The sequence below is a fragment of the Ornithorhynchus anatinus genome, chromosome 2 (assembly GCF_004115215.2).
Source record: "Ornithorhynchus anatinus isolate Pmale09 chromosome 2, mOrnAna1.pri.v4, whole genome shotgun sequence".
Lineage (NCBI taxonomy): Eukaryota > Metazoa > Chordata > Mammalia > Monotremata > Ornithorhynchidae > Ornithorhynchus > Ornithorhynchus anatinus.
The window spans coordinates 16,918,756-16,935,644 of NC_041729.1; the positions used below are offsets into that span (position 1 = coordinate 16,918,756).

General features: G+C 39.9%; 1 protein-coding gene across 6 annotated transcripts in view; it reads left to right on the plus strand.

Moving 5' to 3' along the window:
* Window positions 1-16,889, plus strand: part of SBNO1 (strawberry notch homolog 1) — a 59,736-nt gene that overhangs the window by 25,400 nt on the left and 17,447 nt on the right. For all 6 annotated transcript variants that reach the window (XM_029058502.2, XM_029058503.2, XM_029058504.2 and 3 more), the window contains 16 exons: window positions 786-882; window positions 2,412-2,572; window positions 2,798-2,931; window positions 3,284-3,374; window positions 6,884-7,045; window positions 8,002-8,137; window positions 8,218-8,323; window positions 8,447-8,600; window positions 10,641-10,823; window positions 11,056-11,153; window positions 13,055-13,206; window positions 13,479-13,676; window positions 13,929-14,096; window positions 14,205-14,374; window positions 15,215-15,346; window positions 16,728-16,863. In XM_029058502.2, the coding sequence (XP_028914335.1) occupies window positions 786-882; window positions 2,412-2,572; window positions 2,798-2,931; window positions 3,284-3,374; window positions 6,884-7,045; window positions 8,002-8,137; window positions 8,218-8,323; window positions 8,447-8,600; window positions 10,641-10,823; window positions 11,056-11,153; window positions 13,055-13,206; window positions 13,479-13,676; window positions 13,929-14,096; window positions 14,205-14,374; window positions 15,215-15,346; window positions 16,728-16,863 (2,278 nt within the window). The remainder of the gene's footprint in view (window positions 1-785; window positions 883-2,411; window positions 2,573-2,797; window positions 2,932-3,283; window positions 3,375-6,883; window positions 7,046-8,001; window positions 8,138-8,217; window positions 8,324-8,446; window positions 8,601-10,640; window positions 10,824-11,055; window positions 11,154-13,054; window positions 13,207-13,478; window positions 13,677-13,928; window positions 14,097-14,204; window positions 14,375-15,214; window positions 15,347-16,727; window positions 16,864-16,889) is intronic.

Here is a 16,889-nt window from a genome sequence, read left to right on the forward strand (position 1 = left end):
GCAGTATCAGTGAAGCAGTTAACTTTATACACAGCAAAGCATGAATTTTAAAGAGAAAACTAACTGACGCGTACAGTTGTGAACAACAGTGTCAAACTGTGTAAAATTAGTTTTGTTTCTCAGTGCTTGCTTCTGCATTAATGAGGGGTGTTTTCCAAACTCCCTAATTAAATATCAATGGTTCCTGGTAAAATTCACATCTTTAACGAGCCTCCTTCCCCCTTGGACAGACATGGTAGGGGAAAAGACACTAAAGTGTATTGTGCTATTTGTACATACTGGCAAAATAACATTGTTTGAGACTTTTATGTGGTGCTTCAGCTCTACTTTGCTTGCTTGAGTTGGACCACATTGTTTTTGCTTGTGGTGTTCCCACCATCTGACCAATCCCACCTTAAACAATGTTGATAATCTTATTGTGGAATTGCAATGTACTGTTGCCCATGGAAAATCAGAATTTGGATTTAAAGTGGAGTTTTTTGTTAGGGAGATGTAAATTCAGAATTGCCTGTTTTTGTCCTGTATTGAGGGACCATTGAATAAAAACCAATAAATCTGCAAGAATTGATACATAACAGTATTGCAAATGGAAAACTCATTTGTTGATGTTTGGTAGCAGAGATTGACTGCTCCAAATCTTCCAATCTTGAAATGCGTCTTTAAGGTTGCTTGGTGTGGTGTGGGCATGACAAGACCCTGGAACCAGATTCTTCTGGCTTGCCTTCTGTGGATTGCAAGTTGAGCAATGCAGTATTTGATTAATGTAACTATGTTGTATATTTTAGAAAGTGCCCGTAGTTAAAGAGGAAGATGAGCCAGAAGAGGAAGATGAAGAAGAAATGGGCCATGCTGAGACATATGCAGAATATATGCCAATAAAATGTATGACTTTCTGGTTTGATATAAAATTAAAGAAGCTTTCTTCTGATGTTTCTAAAATTACATATAGTATTGGGAAATGTTGTGGTAGTTGAGTAACCTGGTCAATTCTTGTGAGCTTCGGATCATGACAGTATATTCACTTTATGGAAAAATAATGTGCTAGATATCTCCAATCAGTTTCATTCTCATTAATTCTCAGGAACCTTCCCCTGAGACTTATCTTTAACAGTGAAAAATGGAGTTGAAAACATTTTTATCTCAATAGTTTTGTTCTGGCTTTTTTTTCTAAATATGTTAAATTGAGAACATTAAAACACTACTTAGTATGTTACAGGGACCAATCTTCTGATCCAGGACTGGAGAATTGGTGAAAGTTAGGGAGAGTATTTCCCAATAGTGCAAGCCTGTTTTGGTATAACACCCCATGATTTTGTAAGAACCATGTATGCTGGGTGTATTCCATTATCCATTTTTTAGTAGGAATAATTATTGATGGTATTTATCAAATACTGTACTAAGCGCTGGGGTAAGATATAAGATAGACTGGATACAGTCCCAGTCCCATATGGATCTCCTGCCTAAAGGAGATGGATAATGGGAATTTTATCCCCATTTTGCAGAAGGAAACTGAGACCCAGAGAAGTTGTGTCTTACCCAAACCCAACCAGGAGGCAAGCGATGGAACCAGAATTGGCCCCATTCCCCCTGACTCCCACTTTCCACTAGGCCTTGTTGCTGCTTAGTTTTGAAAACTACCCCTAAGGAAACTGAATATCTTCTTCCTTTCCTGTATTAAATATTTTTCCGTGATTTTTAATTTTTTTTCTTCTACTAGAAATTCTTTCTCAGTAGCAATTGTATTGAATTTCAAAATTGAGAGCTAAGGTACCTGCTTAAGATTTTTGTACTTCTTTGAATAGTTTTGGTCAAAGTCTAACCAGGCTTCTGTCACTAGGGTACCATACATTGATGTGAAAAGATTATTCTGCATGGAATTATTTGCTAACTAGTTTGAGGTCCATGAAATTTTATAAACACTGATCTGTTTTTGAAATGAACATAATGTGCTAAAGGAAAAGCATTTGATTTTGTAACTTTGTTTTTCCAAAGTGTACTCAAGATTGCTTTAGATCTGGCCATAGCACTGTAAACCGTGTAACATCTCAAAAATTACATTTTAGCCTGCAAGGCTGTTGCCGGCAAATTCCTTGAAGCTAGAATTCTTTTTTAAATTCCTTTCAAGGTTAGATTGTTCTCACCATGAACTTTCATATTGCTTCTCTGAGCGTAATTTTTGTTCCAGTTAAAGATGGTGGTGGTCCTTGTAAGGGCGGTCGCAAGATGCAAAAATTTTAATAGTGCGCTCTGTTACTACTTTTATGCCCCACAGTGATCCCTACCAGAAATTCCCAATCTCACGAACTAGATAATGAGTTGTCTCCACTTTGGAGAAAGGTATATGGTCACGCTGTAAAGCCAGTTCGGGTTGTGCTTAAAATCACTAATGGTAGATTTTTTCTTTCACCTAGTAAAAATCGGTTTGCGTCATCCAGATGCAGTGGTAGAAACCAGCTCCCTATCTAGTGTTACTCCTCCTGATGTTTGGTACCAAACATCAATCTCTGAAGAAAGCATTGATAACGGCTGGTTGTCGGCATTGCAGCTTGAAGCGATTACATATGCAGCCCAGGTATGGAATGTAGCAATATGCTTATAGATGTAGTGCCTTTTTTCTAAATAGTATACTTTTAAATGAGAGGTTGATTTTTATACAGTGTAGTGCCCTTGTTTTGCTCTAAGGCTTAAGAGGAGACATACAGTATATGAAGATTATGTTGTTTTTCTGAACAACAGAGAGGTCATTCTAAGTAGGAAGTACTATAGTGATTCATTTCCAATATATTTTCTGTTTCAGCAACATGAGACATTTCTACCTAATGGAGACAGAGCTGGCTTTTTGATAGGTGATGGGGCAGGTGTGGGAAAAGGGAGGACTATAGCTGGAATAATTTACGAAAACTACCTATTGGGCAGAAAAAGAGCATTGTGGTAAGTAATAATACAAGATCCTTCCTCTCTTCCATTTTTAAGGCACGGGCTCAATGTCTTTATGTCTGGCTCTAGGGAGTATCCCCCCTCCTTAAGAAATTTCAGGTGGGAAAGTTTGGAGTCCTGTTATCTTCCTGGGCGTTGTGGGGTACTATAGCTGCTGTCCTTGTCCCGGGCTCCCAACTTTTAAAGGGTGTGCTGAGGCACAGGGGAGAAGTGGTTACAAAAGCAGTGCTCTCACACTAGACATCCAAGTACTGCTTGGGTTAATTTATTTAAATTTTTTTAGACTCCTGGTATTCGCATTGCCTCTGTTTAATTTTTGGTCTTCTCTTTTCTGCCCCCCTGGCAGGTTTAGTGTGTCAAATGATTTGAAGTATGATGCGGAAAGAGATTTGAGGGATATTGGGGCAAAAAACATACTGGTCCATTCATTAAACAAGGTATGGAAACTTTTGGCTGGGTATGATGGAGGCATTAATGTTCTACTACCCAAGTCATGTTTAATTAAAATTTTCAAACAGTTGTACTCCAAAAACTGTGCTGCTTGTCAAAAGCTTTTTATTTATGTTTTCACTAATTTTAGGAGTAGGTGGACATGGCTTTTTAGTTTCATGAATTTTTTTGTTTATGCTGGGGCAAATATCTTTTGATTAAAAAATCACCATCCTACTTGCCTCACAGGCCTGTAACCTTGTCCTTATTCTCGACTCCTCTCTCTCTGTCATCTCACTCATTCAGTCTATCACCAAATTCTAGTGTCACTAAGTGTTGGCTCTTCATGACATTATCCCTAGGATCCATCCCTTTCTCTCCATCCAAACTGCTACCAGTGTGGTCCAAGTGTCTATATTCTGATCAACCACCTCGCTGACCTCCATGCGTTCAATATCTCCTCACTCCAGTTCATACTTCACTCTGCTGCCCAGATCATTTTTTCTAAAAAAAAAAAGTGTTCAGTTCATTTCTCCCCATGCCTCAGAAACTTCCAGTTTGCCGGTCCATCTCCACATCAGAGAGATACCCCCTAACCATCTACATCTCATTCAGCTCTCCCCTCCTACCTCATCGCCCCATGAGATGCATCATGGCTTATTAGAGCACAGGGCGGGGAGTCAGGAGATCGTGGGTTCTAATCCTGGCTCCACCACTTGTTTGGTGAGTGACCTTGGGCAAGTCACTTCTCTGTGCCTATTAACTCATCTGTAAAATGGGGATTGAGACTGTGAGCCCCACGTGGGACTGGGACTTTGCCCAATTAGATTTGCTCATATCCACTCCAGTGCTTAGTATAGTGCCTGGCACGTAGTAAGTGCTTAATAAATGCCATTATTATGATTATTATTATTACAACCCAGTTCACTGTGCTCCTCCACTGCCTTATCTCACCTCCACCCCCTTGCTCATCCTTCTCCTAGCCTGGAACTTCCATCTTGTTCATATCTGACAGATAACACTCTCCCCATCTTAAAAGTCTTACTGAAATCATGTTTCCCTCAAGAGACTTTCCCCTTGTAATCTCATTTCCTCAGTCAGTCGTATTTATTGGGCACTTACTGTGTGCAGAGCACTGTACTAAGCATTTGGGAGAGTACAGTTTAACAGACACATTCCCTGGCCTCAACTAGTTTACAGTTAGAGGGAAAAGAGCATCTATGCGAGATGGGACGTGAACCCATAACCCCTGGTTTCTTGTCTTCCTGTGTCGCCTATGCTCATGGGTCTGTACCCCTTAAGGACTTTGATTTTCTACTTACCCCACCCCACATCACCCTTAAGGATTTTGATACTCACCACATCCCCACCCCACCAGCACTTATGTGCATTATCCTTTTATTCTACTGCTTCCCCTATCTGTAATTTATTTTTGTGTGCCTCTCCATTTAGATTATAAACTCCTTGAGGGCAGGAATTGTGTCTGCCCACTCTATTGTACTTTCCCAAGTGGCATACATACAGTAAGCACTCAGTAAATACCACTGATTGTGTGTTTTTAGAATATGTTGATGGGGCCCCGTCTGTTGCTAAAGGTGAGGTTGCCTCTGAGTGGCACTGAAAGACCATCTCTTGCACATTACACCTTTGACAGTGTTTTAGGCCATTTATACTAGCTCCGTGCCATTCAGGATGAGCTATGCCTCTGAGAGTGGGAGTGTTCCCCTTCCTCCAGGAAGACATTGGGAAGATAACGGGTGTCATCTGTATGGTGGAGCAGAATATCTGTTATGACCCCATCAGCTGTTCAATGCTCTGCCCTTGTCCATTTTTCATAAATCACTTTTGAGTATGACTGATGAAAAATGTATGAGTAAAAATTGGGTCAATAAGCCCAGGGAAAAATATTTTCACAATCAGGAGAATGGCAAAAATATATATGTCTAAATTTTTGAAGCTATTTAATTGCAAGTCTTAGTTTAAATCAGGATTGTGTTGAAGGGCCTTCGTTTTGGAGACTAAGCAATTGGGAACCGACCTGATTGGGAGGAACCCTAATTGCCAACACAAAATATATGGGTTACTAACCCGCCAAGGAATTCCCCAGGAAACATTAGCATGCCAGGACATGAATGAGACTATAACTGAATATGTACAATTTGGTATAGTAAAACCACTTTTTTGAAGAGTGGTAATTTCCTCTCTGGCTCTAGGATTACATTTTGCTCTGGCCTCCAGAACCTCTTCATACTGCTATCTCCCTGGCGCTTTATAAACATGTCAAACTGAACTCAGTATCCCTCCGAAACCACTCATCACTCCACATCTTTGCTAAAAGCATCACAATAATAATAATTGTGGTATTTAAATGCTTACGATGTGCCAAACACTGTAGTAACATCTGGGGTGGGTATTGTATATGTCGCATGGACTGAGTCCCTTTCTGTGGAGCTCACAATTAAGTAGGGAGAGCAGGTATTTAATCCTCATTTTCCTTATGAGGAAACAGGCACAGAGAAGTATTTGACTTGCCCAGGGTCATACAGCAGAAAAGTGACAGACCCAGGATTAAAACCCAAGTCCTCTGACGACTAGGCCACGCTCCTCCTCACTGGAGTATCATTAAACCCACATATTCATTCTGTCATTAAATCCTGCTTGTTTTTCTTTACTTTATTTCTCAGATCCACCATTCCTTTACACCCAAACAGCCACCTCACTGAACTTCCTGCCTCCAACCTCTGTTCTCATCAGTTGTTTTGCAGCCCAGATCATCTTCCTAAAAAAATGTTGGTCTGCTCACATTTCTCCCTTCCTCAGGTTTTCAGTGGCTACCTACTTCCCACTGCATCAAGCAAAAAAAAAAACACCCCTAACCACTGGCTTCACCAGTGACTAGCTTCCATCAGTTTTCCTAATCTCTCTTCACCACTACTCCACAAATTGAATATTGTGCTCCTTGCTGTCACTTCTCCCACCTCCAGTTCCCTCCTCCTGCCCTACTTCCCCCACATCGCTACCCAACTGCCTCCTGACTGGAGCTCCCTTCTCCTTCAAGTCTGCCAAAGTCCAGGCCTCCTCATCTCCAGAGCCCTTGGAAGTTCCCCATTTCCACTGAGGCATTCCCCAGTTAATTATCTTGTTCCCGGTTATATCCTCCCAACTACCAGCTCAATACCAATGTACTTGCAGCTACTTTGAGCATGTGTGTGCATATTGACTCCCATATTCTATTATTTAAGCACTTTATTCACTTATCCATCTTCCCAGCCTCTCTCCTATTAAGTAACTTCATCTCTCTTTCCTCTCTACCCCCCTCTTGGATTGTGAACTCTTTGAGGGCAGGGAATATCTTTTACTGCTTTTGAACTCGCCCAGGTACTTAAGCGCTTAACAAAGACAATTGAATGATGCCATCGTGGCATCCATTGGCGGCTTCTTGCATGGGACAAATGGGTGCAAATGGAAATGACGTCATAATTTTGACAAGTTGCTAAAATACATTTTTTTCTTCTAGTTTAAATATGGAAAAATTTCTTCCAAGCATAATGGGAGTGTGAAGAAAGGTGTGATTTTTGCCACCTACTCCTCTCTTATTGGTGAAAGTCAATCTGGTGGTAAATACAAAACAAGATTAAAGCAGCTTCTTCACTGGTGCAGTGACGACTTTGATGGAGTGGTATCCTTTTCAACAGTTTTTAGGTTTTCCCAGGCGCTAAGGGGCTTAAATTCATTTATTGATGGTGAGAAACTTCTTAAAAATAGAATTCTCAAGTCAAGATGTGGACTCTCCTTCGCTGAAAGTCTGAGGGGATTAGAGAGAAAATTGAAGGCTGGATGATATAGTAAATGACCTCTTGACTTGTGCAGATAACTGAATTATTACCAGTACTCACTGTTTTATCAAATCCTGAGAAGTTGCCATATGTTTGTTTTTAATAATTCAATGTATAGATGTTCAAAGCATTTTCAGTTCTTCTGTAATGCATGTTTTCACTCTACATTTTTGATAGAACATGGTTAGGAAATTAAGGAATATTAACATCGGATTTGTCAAGAAGATAACAGGAGTGTTGTGGGAGAACTGATTGCATGTGAAACTGTTAAATCAGCTGCTTTCAGAGATAATTATGCCTCCTAAACATCTTAGGAATAATGGGAGGGATTTTTTAGTTCTTGCATCAAATCTTGGGTCGATTGTAACCCATGAAAATAGCGAGCTGTTGGCAGCACCAGAGAGTAGGAGGAGAGAAGATTGTAAGCTCGTTATGGGCAGGGACTATGCCTGCTAATTCCATTGTAGTGTCCTCTTCCAAGCAATGCACTCTGCATGTAGTAAACGCTCAGTAAATACCATTGACTGATTGGCGAGCATTGGCGTTGCCTTGACCTGCCTCCCCCGATTCTGGCACTCAGCCGTGATACCACACACACAGAGGATGAGATGATCAGAAACTGAATTATGCTGTAGACTTCGAAGTTAGAGGGGCGTCATATATTTGGATGACTGAGATAGTTTGAGGATTTGCAGGGATGATTTGCTGGCCCAGTGCAGTTATCTCTGGGTATGGTGCAGCTTCTTTAAAAGCCCTCCGTAGCTGGAACAGGTCTTTTTCCATAACTACTTCATTTTAGATTGTGTTTGATGAGTGTCACAAAGCTAAAAACTTATGTCCTGTTGGTTCTTCAAAACCTACCAAGACCGGCTTAGCAGTTTTAGAACTTCAGAATAAGCTGCCAAAAGCTAGAGTTGTTTATGCCAGTGCCACAGGTTGGTATTAATTTGTTTTCTAAAATAACGACACTGTTATTTTTTTCCATTAGTCACACCATGCGTGATGCTTTTTTCAGGGGCTTCTGAACCTCGGAACATGGCATATATGAATCGACTTGGAATATGGGGTGAAGGAACCCCATTTAGGGAGTTCAGTGACTTTATTCAAGCAGTAGAACGAAGGTAATGGCCTCCAGATTTCATTTGCTCTCTCTGACACTTAAAAGTTATTGTTAAACTGCTTCATTTAAATTATTCAATTGTCAGTGAGGTATTGGACTACTTTGTATTTTTTATTTCATTCAGGGGTGTCGGTGCCATGGAAATTGTTGCTATGGATATGAAGCTAAGAGGAATGTACATTGCCAGGCAGTTGAGCTTTACTGGGGTGACCTTCAAAATTGAGGAAGTTCTTCTTTCGCAGAGCTACGTTAAAATGTATAACAAAGCTGTGAAACTGGTAAGGATTTTTCTTGATTCTTTATATTGTTTTGGTAGATTTTTGCTGCTTTTGTCATGTTTGTTCACTATGAAAGTAATTTTAAAGCTCTGTTTTTGCCCGGAAAAATAAAGGATGATGCGCTTCCTTCTCAAGTTTTGATGGGCTTACAAATTAAGTAGTAATAATATTTGTTAAATGCTTACTATGTGCCAAGCACTGTACTTAGCACTGAGTTAGATACAAGATAGTCAAGACCCACATGGGGTTCACAACCTCAATAGAAGAGAGAGCAGATATTTAATTCACATTTTGCGGATGAAGGAATTGAGTCCCAGAGAACCTTAGTGACTTGTCCAAGGTCACACAGCAGATGTCATGGAGCCAGAATTGGAATCCAGATCCTCTGACTCCCAGGCCTCTGTGCTCTTTTCCCTTAGGCCATGGTACTTCTCTGAACCTTCTATTATCCAGCATCCTCCTGGAATGGGGGTTGCCATTTAATGAAATGTTTTTCATTGTAATCAAATCTTTCAAGATGACTGCAGTGATCACGACAGCATATTAGATATAATACAGGGAACAGGTTTCCATCTGTCAAGAATATAGTTCTAAATCTGCCAGTAGAACCGAACCATTTATAGTGACTTGAGTTTTTCAAGAAGTGTTCAGATAGCTATATCAGCACAACCCTTAGACTTCTCTCCTCCTTTTCCTGGTATTTTGGATATTGTGGAGCCTCACGTTATACAAGTGAGCCTCAGTCTAGTCATATTGATTTCAAGGTTCAAGTACTTCTCTGATCAGAGTCCTAGAGGTTTGCACAGTAACTTACTGTGCTCTTGCCCCTCTGAGCCACGTTCCCACCCCTGGTTTCAGCTAGCAAGTAGACGGGAAGGGGTACAGTATATGCGTTGCCGTGGGGCCATAAGAATTTTATGGACATAACCCATTTATAGCCAAGGAGGTGGCAGCAAAATGTGGGCCCTGGCATGTAGGACAGCAGGCAGATTTTGAGGCAACTGCCTCAGTAGCCGGTGCAGTGGCCACTGCCCATGTTAGCCAGCTTTCATCCAAGGGAGTTCTTTGGTCAAAAACTTTGTCCATAAATGGCATAATCCCAGCAGGTACTCTGCCACTTCTGGTTGTTCTGTACCTCACTCAGGTGTGAGGAGTCAGGTTTAAGGGGGAGGGGGACGGGATTTGGTATATCCTGTAAGTGGTTTTGGTATTTTAGGAAAAACACAAGACTCTGCCCAGAAATACAAATAGGTAACTCGACAGCTGGAGAAGAACAGCACTTTCTTCTTCTCTGCTAGTCTTTGTGGTTCATGTGAATGCTATCATAAATACAAAGCAGATCAGGCAGAAGCAGCAAGAACAGCTGTTGGTTCTCCTACGTTTGCGCTCTTGGAAATGTTTGGGACCCTTCATATTGATTCTATCAACTAGATGCGAAGATTCATTTGGGGAGGGAGCTTTACAGTGAATAAAATAACAGATTATAAAGCCAAAGTGGCAAATTAGCACATAATGGTGCCCCAAGTGATCTGTTCACTACCTTCAAAAGTTGGGAAAGCCAAGCTTATTTAACTTTTATTGGATAATTTGCTGTTTAACTACTAATGCCAAGTTATTAAATATTTGTCTTGATCTTTGCAGTAGCTTCACAAAGTAGCTTTTTTTACTGTGGAAATGAAAGCAATCTCCCCGCCTCAGTCTTATTTTAATACCTGTGTATTTCTTTTTAGAATCATAATGATTAGTCAAATCTAGAATTATTTTTTTCTCTGATAAAGGATGAATTAGGGGAAAACCCAGTTTCACATAAAAGTATGCAGCAAGGAAGGCCTATATGTTCTCTCAACTTGGATCTTTTGAATAAAGGATCTTATTTCAGGTGTGAAGTGCATTTTAGGGGCATAAAATTCATTCACACTAAATTTCCCTTTTCCTGAGGTTTTATTCTGGTGGTACTGAAATATATTTCTTGCACTTAGACTTAAAATATTTCCACTTGAATGTTCACAATGTACATTTTTGTTGTTGTGTCTCCTTTAGTGGGTAAATGCCAGAGAGAAATTTCAACAGGCAGCTGATCTTATTGATGCAGAGCAGCGCATGAAGAAGTCTATGTGGGGTCAGTTCTGGTCTGCCCACCAGAGGTTTTTCAAATACCTGTGCATAGCATCCAAAGTTAAAAGGGTAGTTCAGCTAGCTCGAGAAGAAATCAAGAATGGAAAAGTAAGTTTTTCTTTTTTTCTTTTTATGGTTTTCATTAATGATTGTAGAAACCCACAAAATCTCCCATTTTTAAGCTTTGATCTTAGAACATGACTGTATTAAAGCAATGTAAAATGCTTTGGTCAGTTTTCATATCAACAGCAAGGTGAATCTTTTTCCTGCCCTTTCTATTTGTCCTCTGTTGCTCTCCTGCATTTTAATTGTAATGTTTCCCTTTTCTCTCCCTCTCTAGTGTGTTGTTATTGGCCTGCAGTCTACAGGAGAAGCTAGAACCTTAGAGGCTTTGGAAGAGGGTGGGGGAGAATTGAATGACTTTGTTTCCACAGCCAAGTAAGGGTTTGTTTTTTTCTTCATTTGATTGTCTTTTGGCACTTGTGTCTAAGTACATTTTAAATTCAAAACAAGAATGTTTAGGAAGTGAAGTGGTTTTGTGCACTCCTCCCCTTCTGGGCCCACCCCCAACTTTGCATTTGTCAAAAAGGTGTAAAACATCAAAATTATGCAATAATTTCAATCTAAGATACAAAGAATATGGAGCAGTGTTATGGCTTGATAGAAGTATTATAGTCTTATGTTTACAGAAGCCAGCGGCAGGTTTATTTCTGAAGTCTAGAATCATGTTGCAGCTATATCTTTATAGATTGAAGTGGTTTCATCTCTTAAAAATCTATTTTAAAAAGACTGTGAACCAGTCCTCATGTTAATGCTGAATTTGTAAGATTAGGTGGGAGTAGATTTAAATCATACATGTAAATAAGTACAAAAATGTTTCTGGTGAAACCATCCCCTCGGTCTACAGGAGAAGTAAAATACAAAAATGTTCCTTGTGAAACCGTCCCTTCATGCCACAGAAGAAGTAAAACAATTGTGTTTTTGGATAAGCTTTTACTATATGCCGCTCGCTGTACTGAGGTAGATACAGGAGAATCAGGTCAGGCAGATCCCCTGTCCCATGTGGGGCTCACAGTCTTAAGTAGAAGGAAAGCAAGCGTTGAGTCCCCATTTTACAGATGAGAAAACTGAGATTACAGGTCTCCTGACTCCAGTCCTGTGCTCTTTCAACTAGACCACCAATCTACTCCTTGGTTGGCTTGATGGCCGTCCGGGGTTGTGCTGAGGACACTCCTCCCCCATCCCTCAGTCAGCTGAGAAGCTTCCTCAAACTAAACCTAAAATCACATAAACCCTCCTAAAGTCACATTTCAAATTCACTAAAGTCAAATTAGTCTACTATTTCCCCTATCTGTAGTTTATTTTTGTTGGTGGGTGGATGTATTTTCTCTCCCCCCTCACCCAACCCCACCAACATTACTGTAAATTCCTTGTAGCAGGGATCATGACTGCCAATTCTGTTAGTGTATTTTTCCAAGCACTTAGTCTGCTGCTCTGCACACAATAAGTGCCAAATAAATACATTTGATTTATTGAAATGATTTCACCCCATGGTCAAATAGCAGCCAAGTGGCAGAGTCAGAATTAGAACCTAGATCCTTAGACTCCCAGGCCTATTCTCTTTCTACTAGGCCACGCTGCTTCATCTTTATTCATTCAAAGTTAATGGGCGGTAATTGTTTCCAAGACTGATTTAATTAAAAGTAGTAAACTGTCTGTGAGGAAAATGTCAGCTGACCCTTGAAACCGTCATTTTAGGAACTACTAGCAAACTTGGTTAGATTATCTGCAAACCAGACCTCCCCCCAAATTTGTGTGTGTTCCTTCTGAGACTGGAGAAGGAGTAAACACAATTCCATTATTAACAGTAGGGAAGTGAACCAAGAAGACACAAGACAATTGAACTTAAAGGAAAACTTAAGCACTTAACAAATTTGTGTGTGTTCCTTCTGAGACTGGAGAAGGAGTAAACACAATTCCATTATTAACAGTAGGGAAGTGAACCAAGAAGACACAAGACAATTGAACTTAAAGGAAAACTTAAGCACTTAACAAATACCATTTTTTCATGTAGACTGTGAGCCCATTATTGGGCAGGGATTGTCTCTATTTGTTGCCAGATTGTACATTCCAAGTGCTTAGTACAGCACTGTGCACTTAGTAAGCGCTCAGTAAATACGATTGAATGAAAGAGGGAGCTTGAATAGTTTGTAAATCATCATGCCTCATTTTCAAAAAATTTACAAGCATGACAGCTTTTCAATTCATATAAATTATTAATTAAGAGCTGCTTTAGAAAATGCTGGTTCTTAATAGCTTTTTTTCTCCCCCATATACAGAGGCGTGTTACAGTCACTCATTGAGAAACATTTTCCGGCTCCAGACAGGAAGAAACTTTTTAGTTTATTAGGGATAGATTTGACTGCTCAGAGTAACAACAGCTCACCGAGAGATAGTCCTTGTAAAGAGAATAAAATCAAGAAACGCAAAGGTAAGAGTAAATCTTATAATTATAGTACTGCATTTTCTCACTTTCACTGTAGATGTATGGTTTTGTTTAATTTTGTGAAGGGAGGTGGAGGTAGAGTTAATTCTGGACTGAGCGGCTGAGCAAAGATTTGCCACAGTGCATTTTCTAAAGTACCCCCCAAGAACTTTCTTTTCCATGAATTAAACTACAGCATATTTATAAAATGAAGTCATACAAATCACCTTAACCCAGCACTTTCCTTTTTTTCTTCTTGGTTTCGGGATGGGGATTAGGTGAAGAAATAAACAGAGAAGCCAAAAAAGCCCGAAAAGTGGGTGGCCTTGCTGGCAGCAGTTCTGATGAGAGTGGAAGTGAATCTGATGCCTCGGATAATGAAGAAACTGACAATGAGAGCTCAAAATTTATGAGTTCAGGTGATGATGATGATTTCAACCCATTTAGAGATGAATCAAGTGAGGATGATGAAGATGGTAAGTTAAAATTCAGCTAATCCCACACATTACAAATAAATTGTTTACCCCTTTATTAACAATGTTAATCTTTACACAATACATGTAAAGGGGAAGAGTTGCATTAACCCTCGAAATACAGAAACCAATCAAGGAAGAAGCTAGTGGCATTGAGTTTGGGGTTGGCTTTTGTTTCTTTTTCATTTGTTGTTGAATTTTATTTTAGATATTTCAATATTAAAAGTAATTGAGCTTTTTGTTCTTGAAATACAGATCCTTGGTTAATTAGAAAAGATCATAAGAAAAACAAAGAGAAGAAAAAGAAGAAAAGTATAGATCCAGATTCTATTCAAAGTGCCTTATTAGCATCAGGTCTTGGATCAAAGCGACCTAGTTTTTCTTCCACCTCAGTTGTCCCTACAACTCCCAACAGCCTACCAGGTATGAAGGTAAACTGCCTCTCGTTTCAGGCAGTGCAGTTACTTAAAGGAATAGAAAACTTTCCTTGGTGCAATAAAATTCATAAAAAATTTCTTTTGCTACTCTTAGCAAACAGTCATAGTAATAGCAGCTTTGTAACGAGTCAAGATGCCGTTGAGAGGGCCCAGCAAATGAAGAAAGAGCTGCTGGATAGATTGGAAAAATTGGCTGAAGATCTTCCGCCTAATACACTGGATGAACTTATTGATGAACTGGGAGGTCCAGAGAATGTAGCAGAGGTAAATTGGGCTATTGAATGAAGCTCTAATCCACTTTTTAGGATTGTTATGCTCAGTCCCAAATTTAGAGAAACAGACTTGAGGCTTTGGGGATATCACCCCAGATATGAGTGTCTAAAATTGGCTCCTAAGTGGTATTGTAAATGTATTTAAATAATAATAATGATGGTACTTGTTAAGCGCTTACTGTGGGCTAACTGTGTTCTGAACGCTGGGGTAGATGCAAATTAACCAGATTGGACACAGTCCCTGTCCCACATTGGGCTTATCCTCTTAATCCCCATTTTTTTGCAAATAAGGTGTAACTGAGGCACAGAGAAGTTAAGTGACTTGCCCAAGGTCACACACACAAGTGGTAGAGCCCATGACCTTCTGCCTTCCAGGCCCGTGCTCTATCCACTACACCTTGCTGCTTCTCTAATGTTACTTTGGTCATTCCTGAGCTATATGCCCACCACCTGCAATGATCTCATTGAAGTGTATTGCAAGTCTATGCGACGCTCCCCCCTCCAAGTCAAAACCGTATTAAAATTACATCTCCAGGAAGCCTTCCCCGGCAAAGCCCTTCTCTCCCCTACTCCCTCTTCCTTCTTTGACACCTTTGCATTGGATTTGTATCGTTTATTCACTCCACCCTCAGCCCCACAGTTCTTATGTACTACATAAATGTAATTTTAATGTCCGTGTCCTTCCCACCCCCACCCCCCCAAGACTGTAAGCTCCTTGTGGGCAGGGAACATATCTACCAACTCTTTTATATTGTACTCTTCCAAGCACTTAGTACAGTGCTCTGTGCTCAGTAAATACAATTGACCGATGTACCACTTGCTTCTTTTGCAGATGACAGGCCGAAAAGGGAGAGTCGTAAGCAACGATGATGGAAGCATATCTTATGAGTCCCGCTCTGAACTTGACGTGCCTGTAGAAATTCTAAACATTACAGAAAAGCAAAGATTTATGGATGGAGATAAGGTAAATTTCTAACTGGACTCATTTGTTATTAAAAAAACCTTCAGTTTTTAATGTTCTTCAGACACTTCCATCACAAACATTTCAGTGTCTCTCTGCTGTTAGACACAGTAAGTACAAAACAAGTTGAACAGTCCCTGACTCATTTACAGATATTTAAGGCATGTAGTCTGCTTTCTCTTGTGCCCAAATGAAGCTTGACTTCACTAACCACCTTAAGATTCTGGAACCAAGGTCCTCTCCAGTTTAATCCCAGTTTGAATTTAGTCAACAGATCTTAATTTCTCCAAGTTTCCCTCTTCAGAATTGTAAAGTATGATGAAGCTGAAGCTGTCTTTCTCTGGTGATTTCTTTTTCCAAATTGGTCTGTGTGCTGTGTTAAAATAAATTGGGAGATTTTAATGGCTTCATGGCTTGATTTTTCATAGACTTCCTTGTCAACTGTCTTTAATGTAAGAAATGTTAGATGTCAGTTCTTCCAGTACTAGTTAGTGCCATGTATAAGCATTTGCCAGTGGGGGATATCGAAAGAAATAGCACCCTCCTCTTTCACACCCACCCCCTCATCCTCTGCTACACTCTCAGTTCTAAAAAGAGCAAAACTAAATTCTCATCACCTTTATCTATGTTGTAGTTAACCTGAATGTATCAGTACATTTCTGTTGGTGAGTTGCTTTCATTTTGGTAGAAATTTTTGTGATGGTCATCGTTTTAATCTGGGGAGAAACTATTACTCTTATGCCTTTTAAATTAAGCAGACAGTACAGGCGTTTCACCTGTGATCTTGAATTGTTTTACTAATAGAAATAATGAGGGTGATGATATTATGGGCTCACTATGTGCCATACAATGCAAAATGCTAAGATAGTTTTAAGGTAATCAAATTGGATGCAGTTCATGTCTCACACAAGGCTCACCCTCTGAGGGAGGGAGGGATAGCAAGTATTTATTTCCATTTTGCAGGGAAGCAAACTAAGACACAGAGAGGTTGTGACTTTCCCAGGATCGCACAAATAGTGTGGTGGAGCCGGGGCTAGAACTGGATATCTTCACTAATTTTATTAGCAAATGTGACTTTAGACATATTTTATTAATGATGTGTATATATCTGTGATTCTGTTTATCTATTTTAATGGCATTAATGCCTGACTACTTGTTTTGTTTTGCTGTCTGTCTCCCCCTTTTAGACTGTGAGCCCGTTGTTGAGCAGGGATGGTTTCTATCTTTTGCCAAATTGTACATTCCAAGCGCTTAGTACAATGCTCTGCACACAGTAAGCGCTTAGTAAATACAATTGAATGAATGAATGAATCTGAATAGAGGTTCAGAATATAAAATAACTCCGTACTAAGTTTTACAGCGAGGTAATTTGTATGTGTTCCAGAATATTGCTATCATCTCAGAAGCTGCCAGCTCAGGTATTTCATTACAAGCCGATCGCAGAGCTAAAAACCAGAGGCGGAGAGTACACATGACTTTGGAGTTGCCATGGAGTGCTGACCGAGCAATTCAGCAATTTGGTGCGTTAATTCACATCTTCACTTTA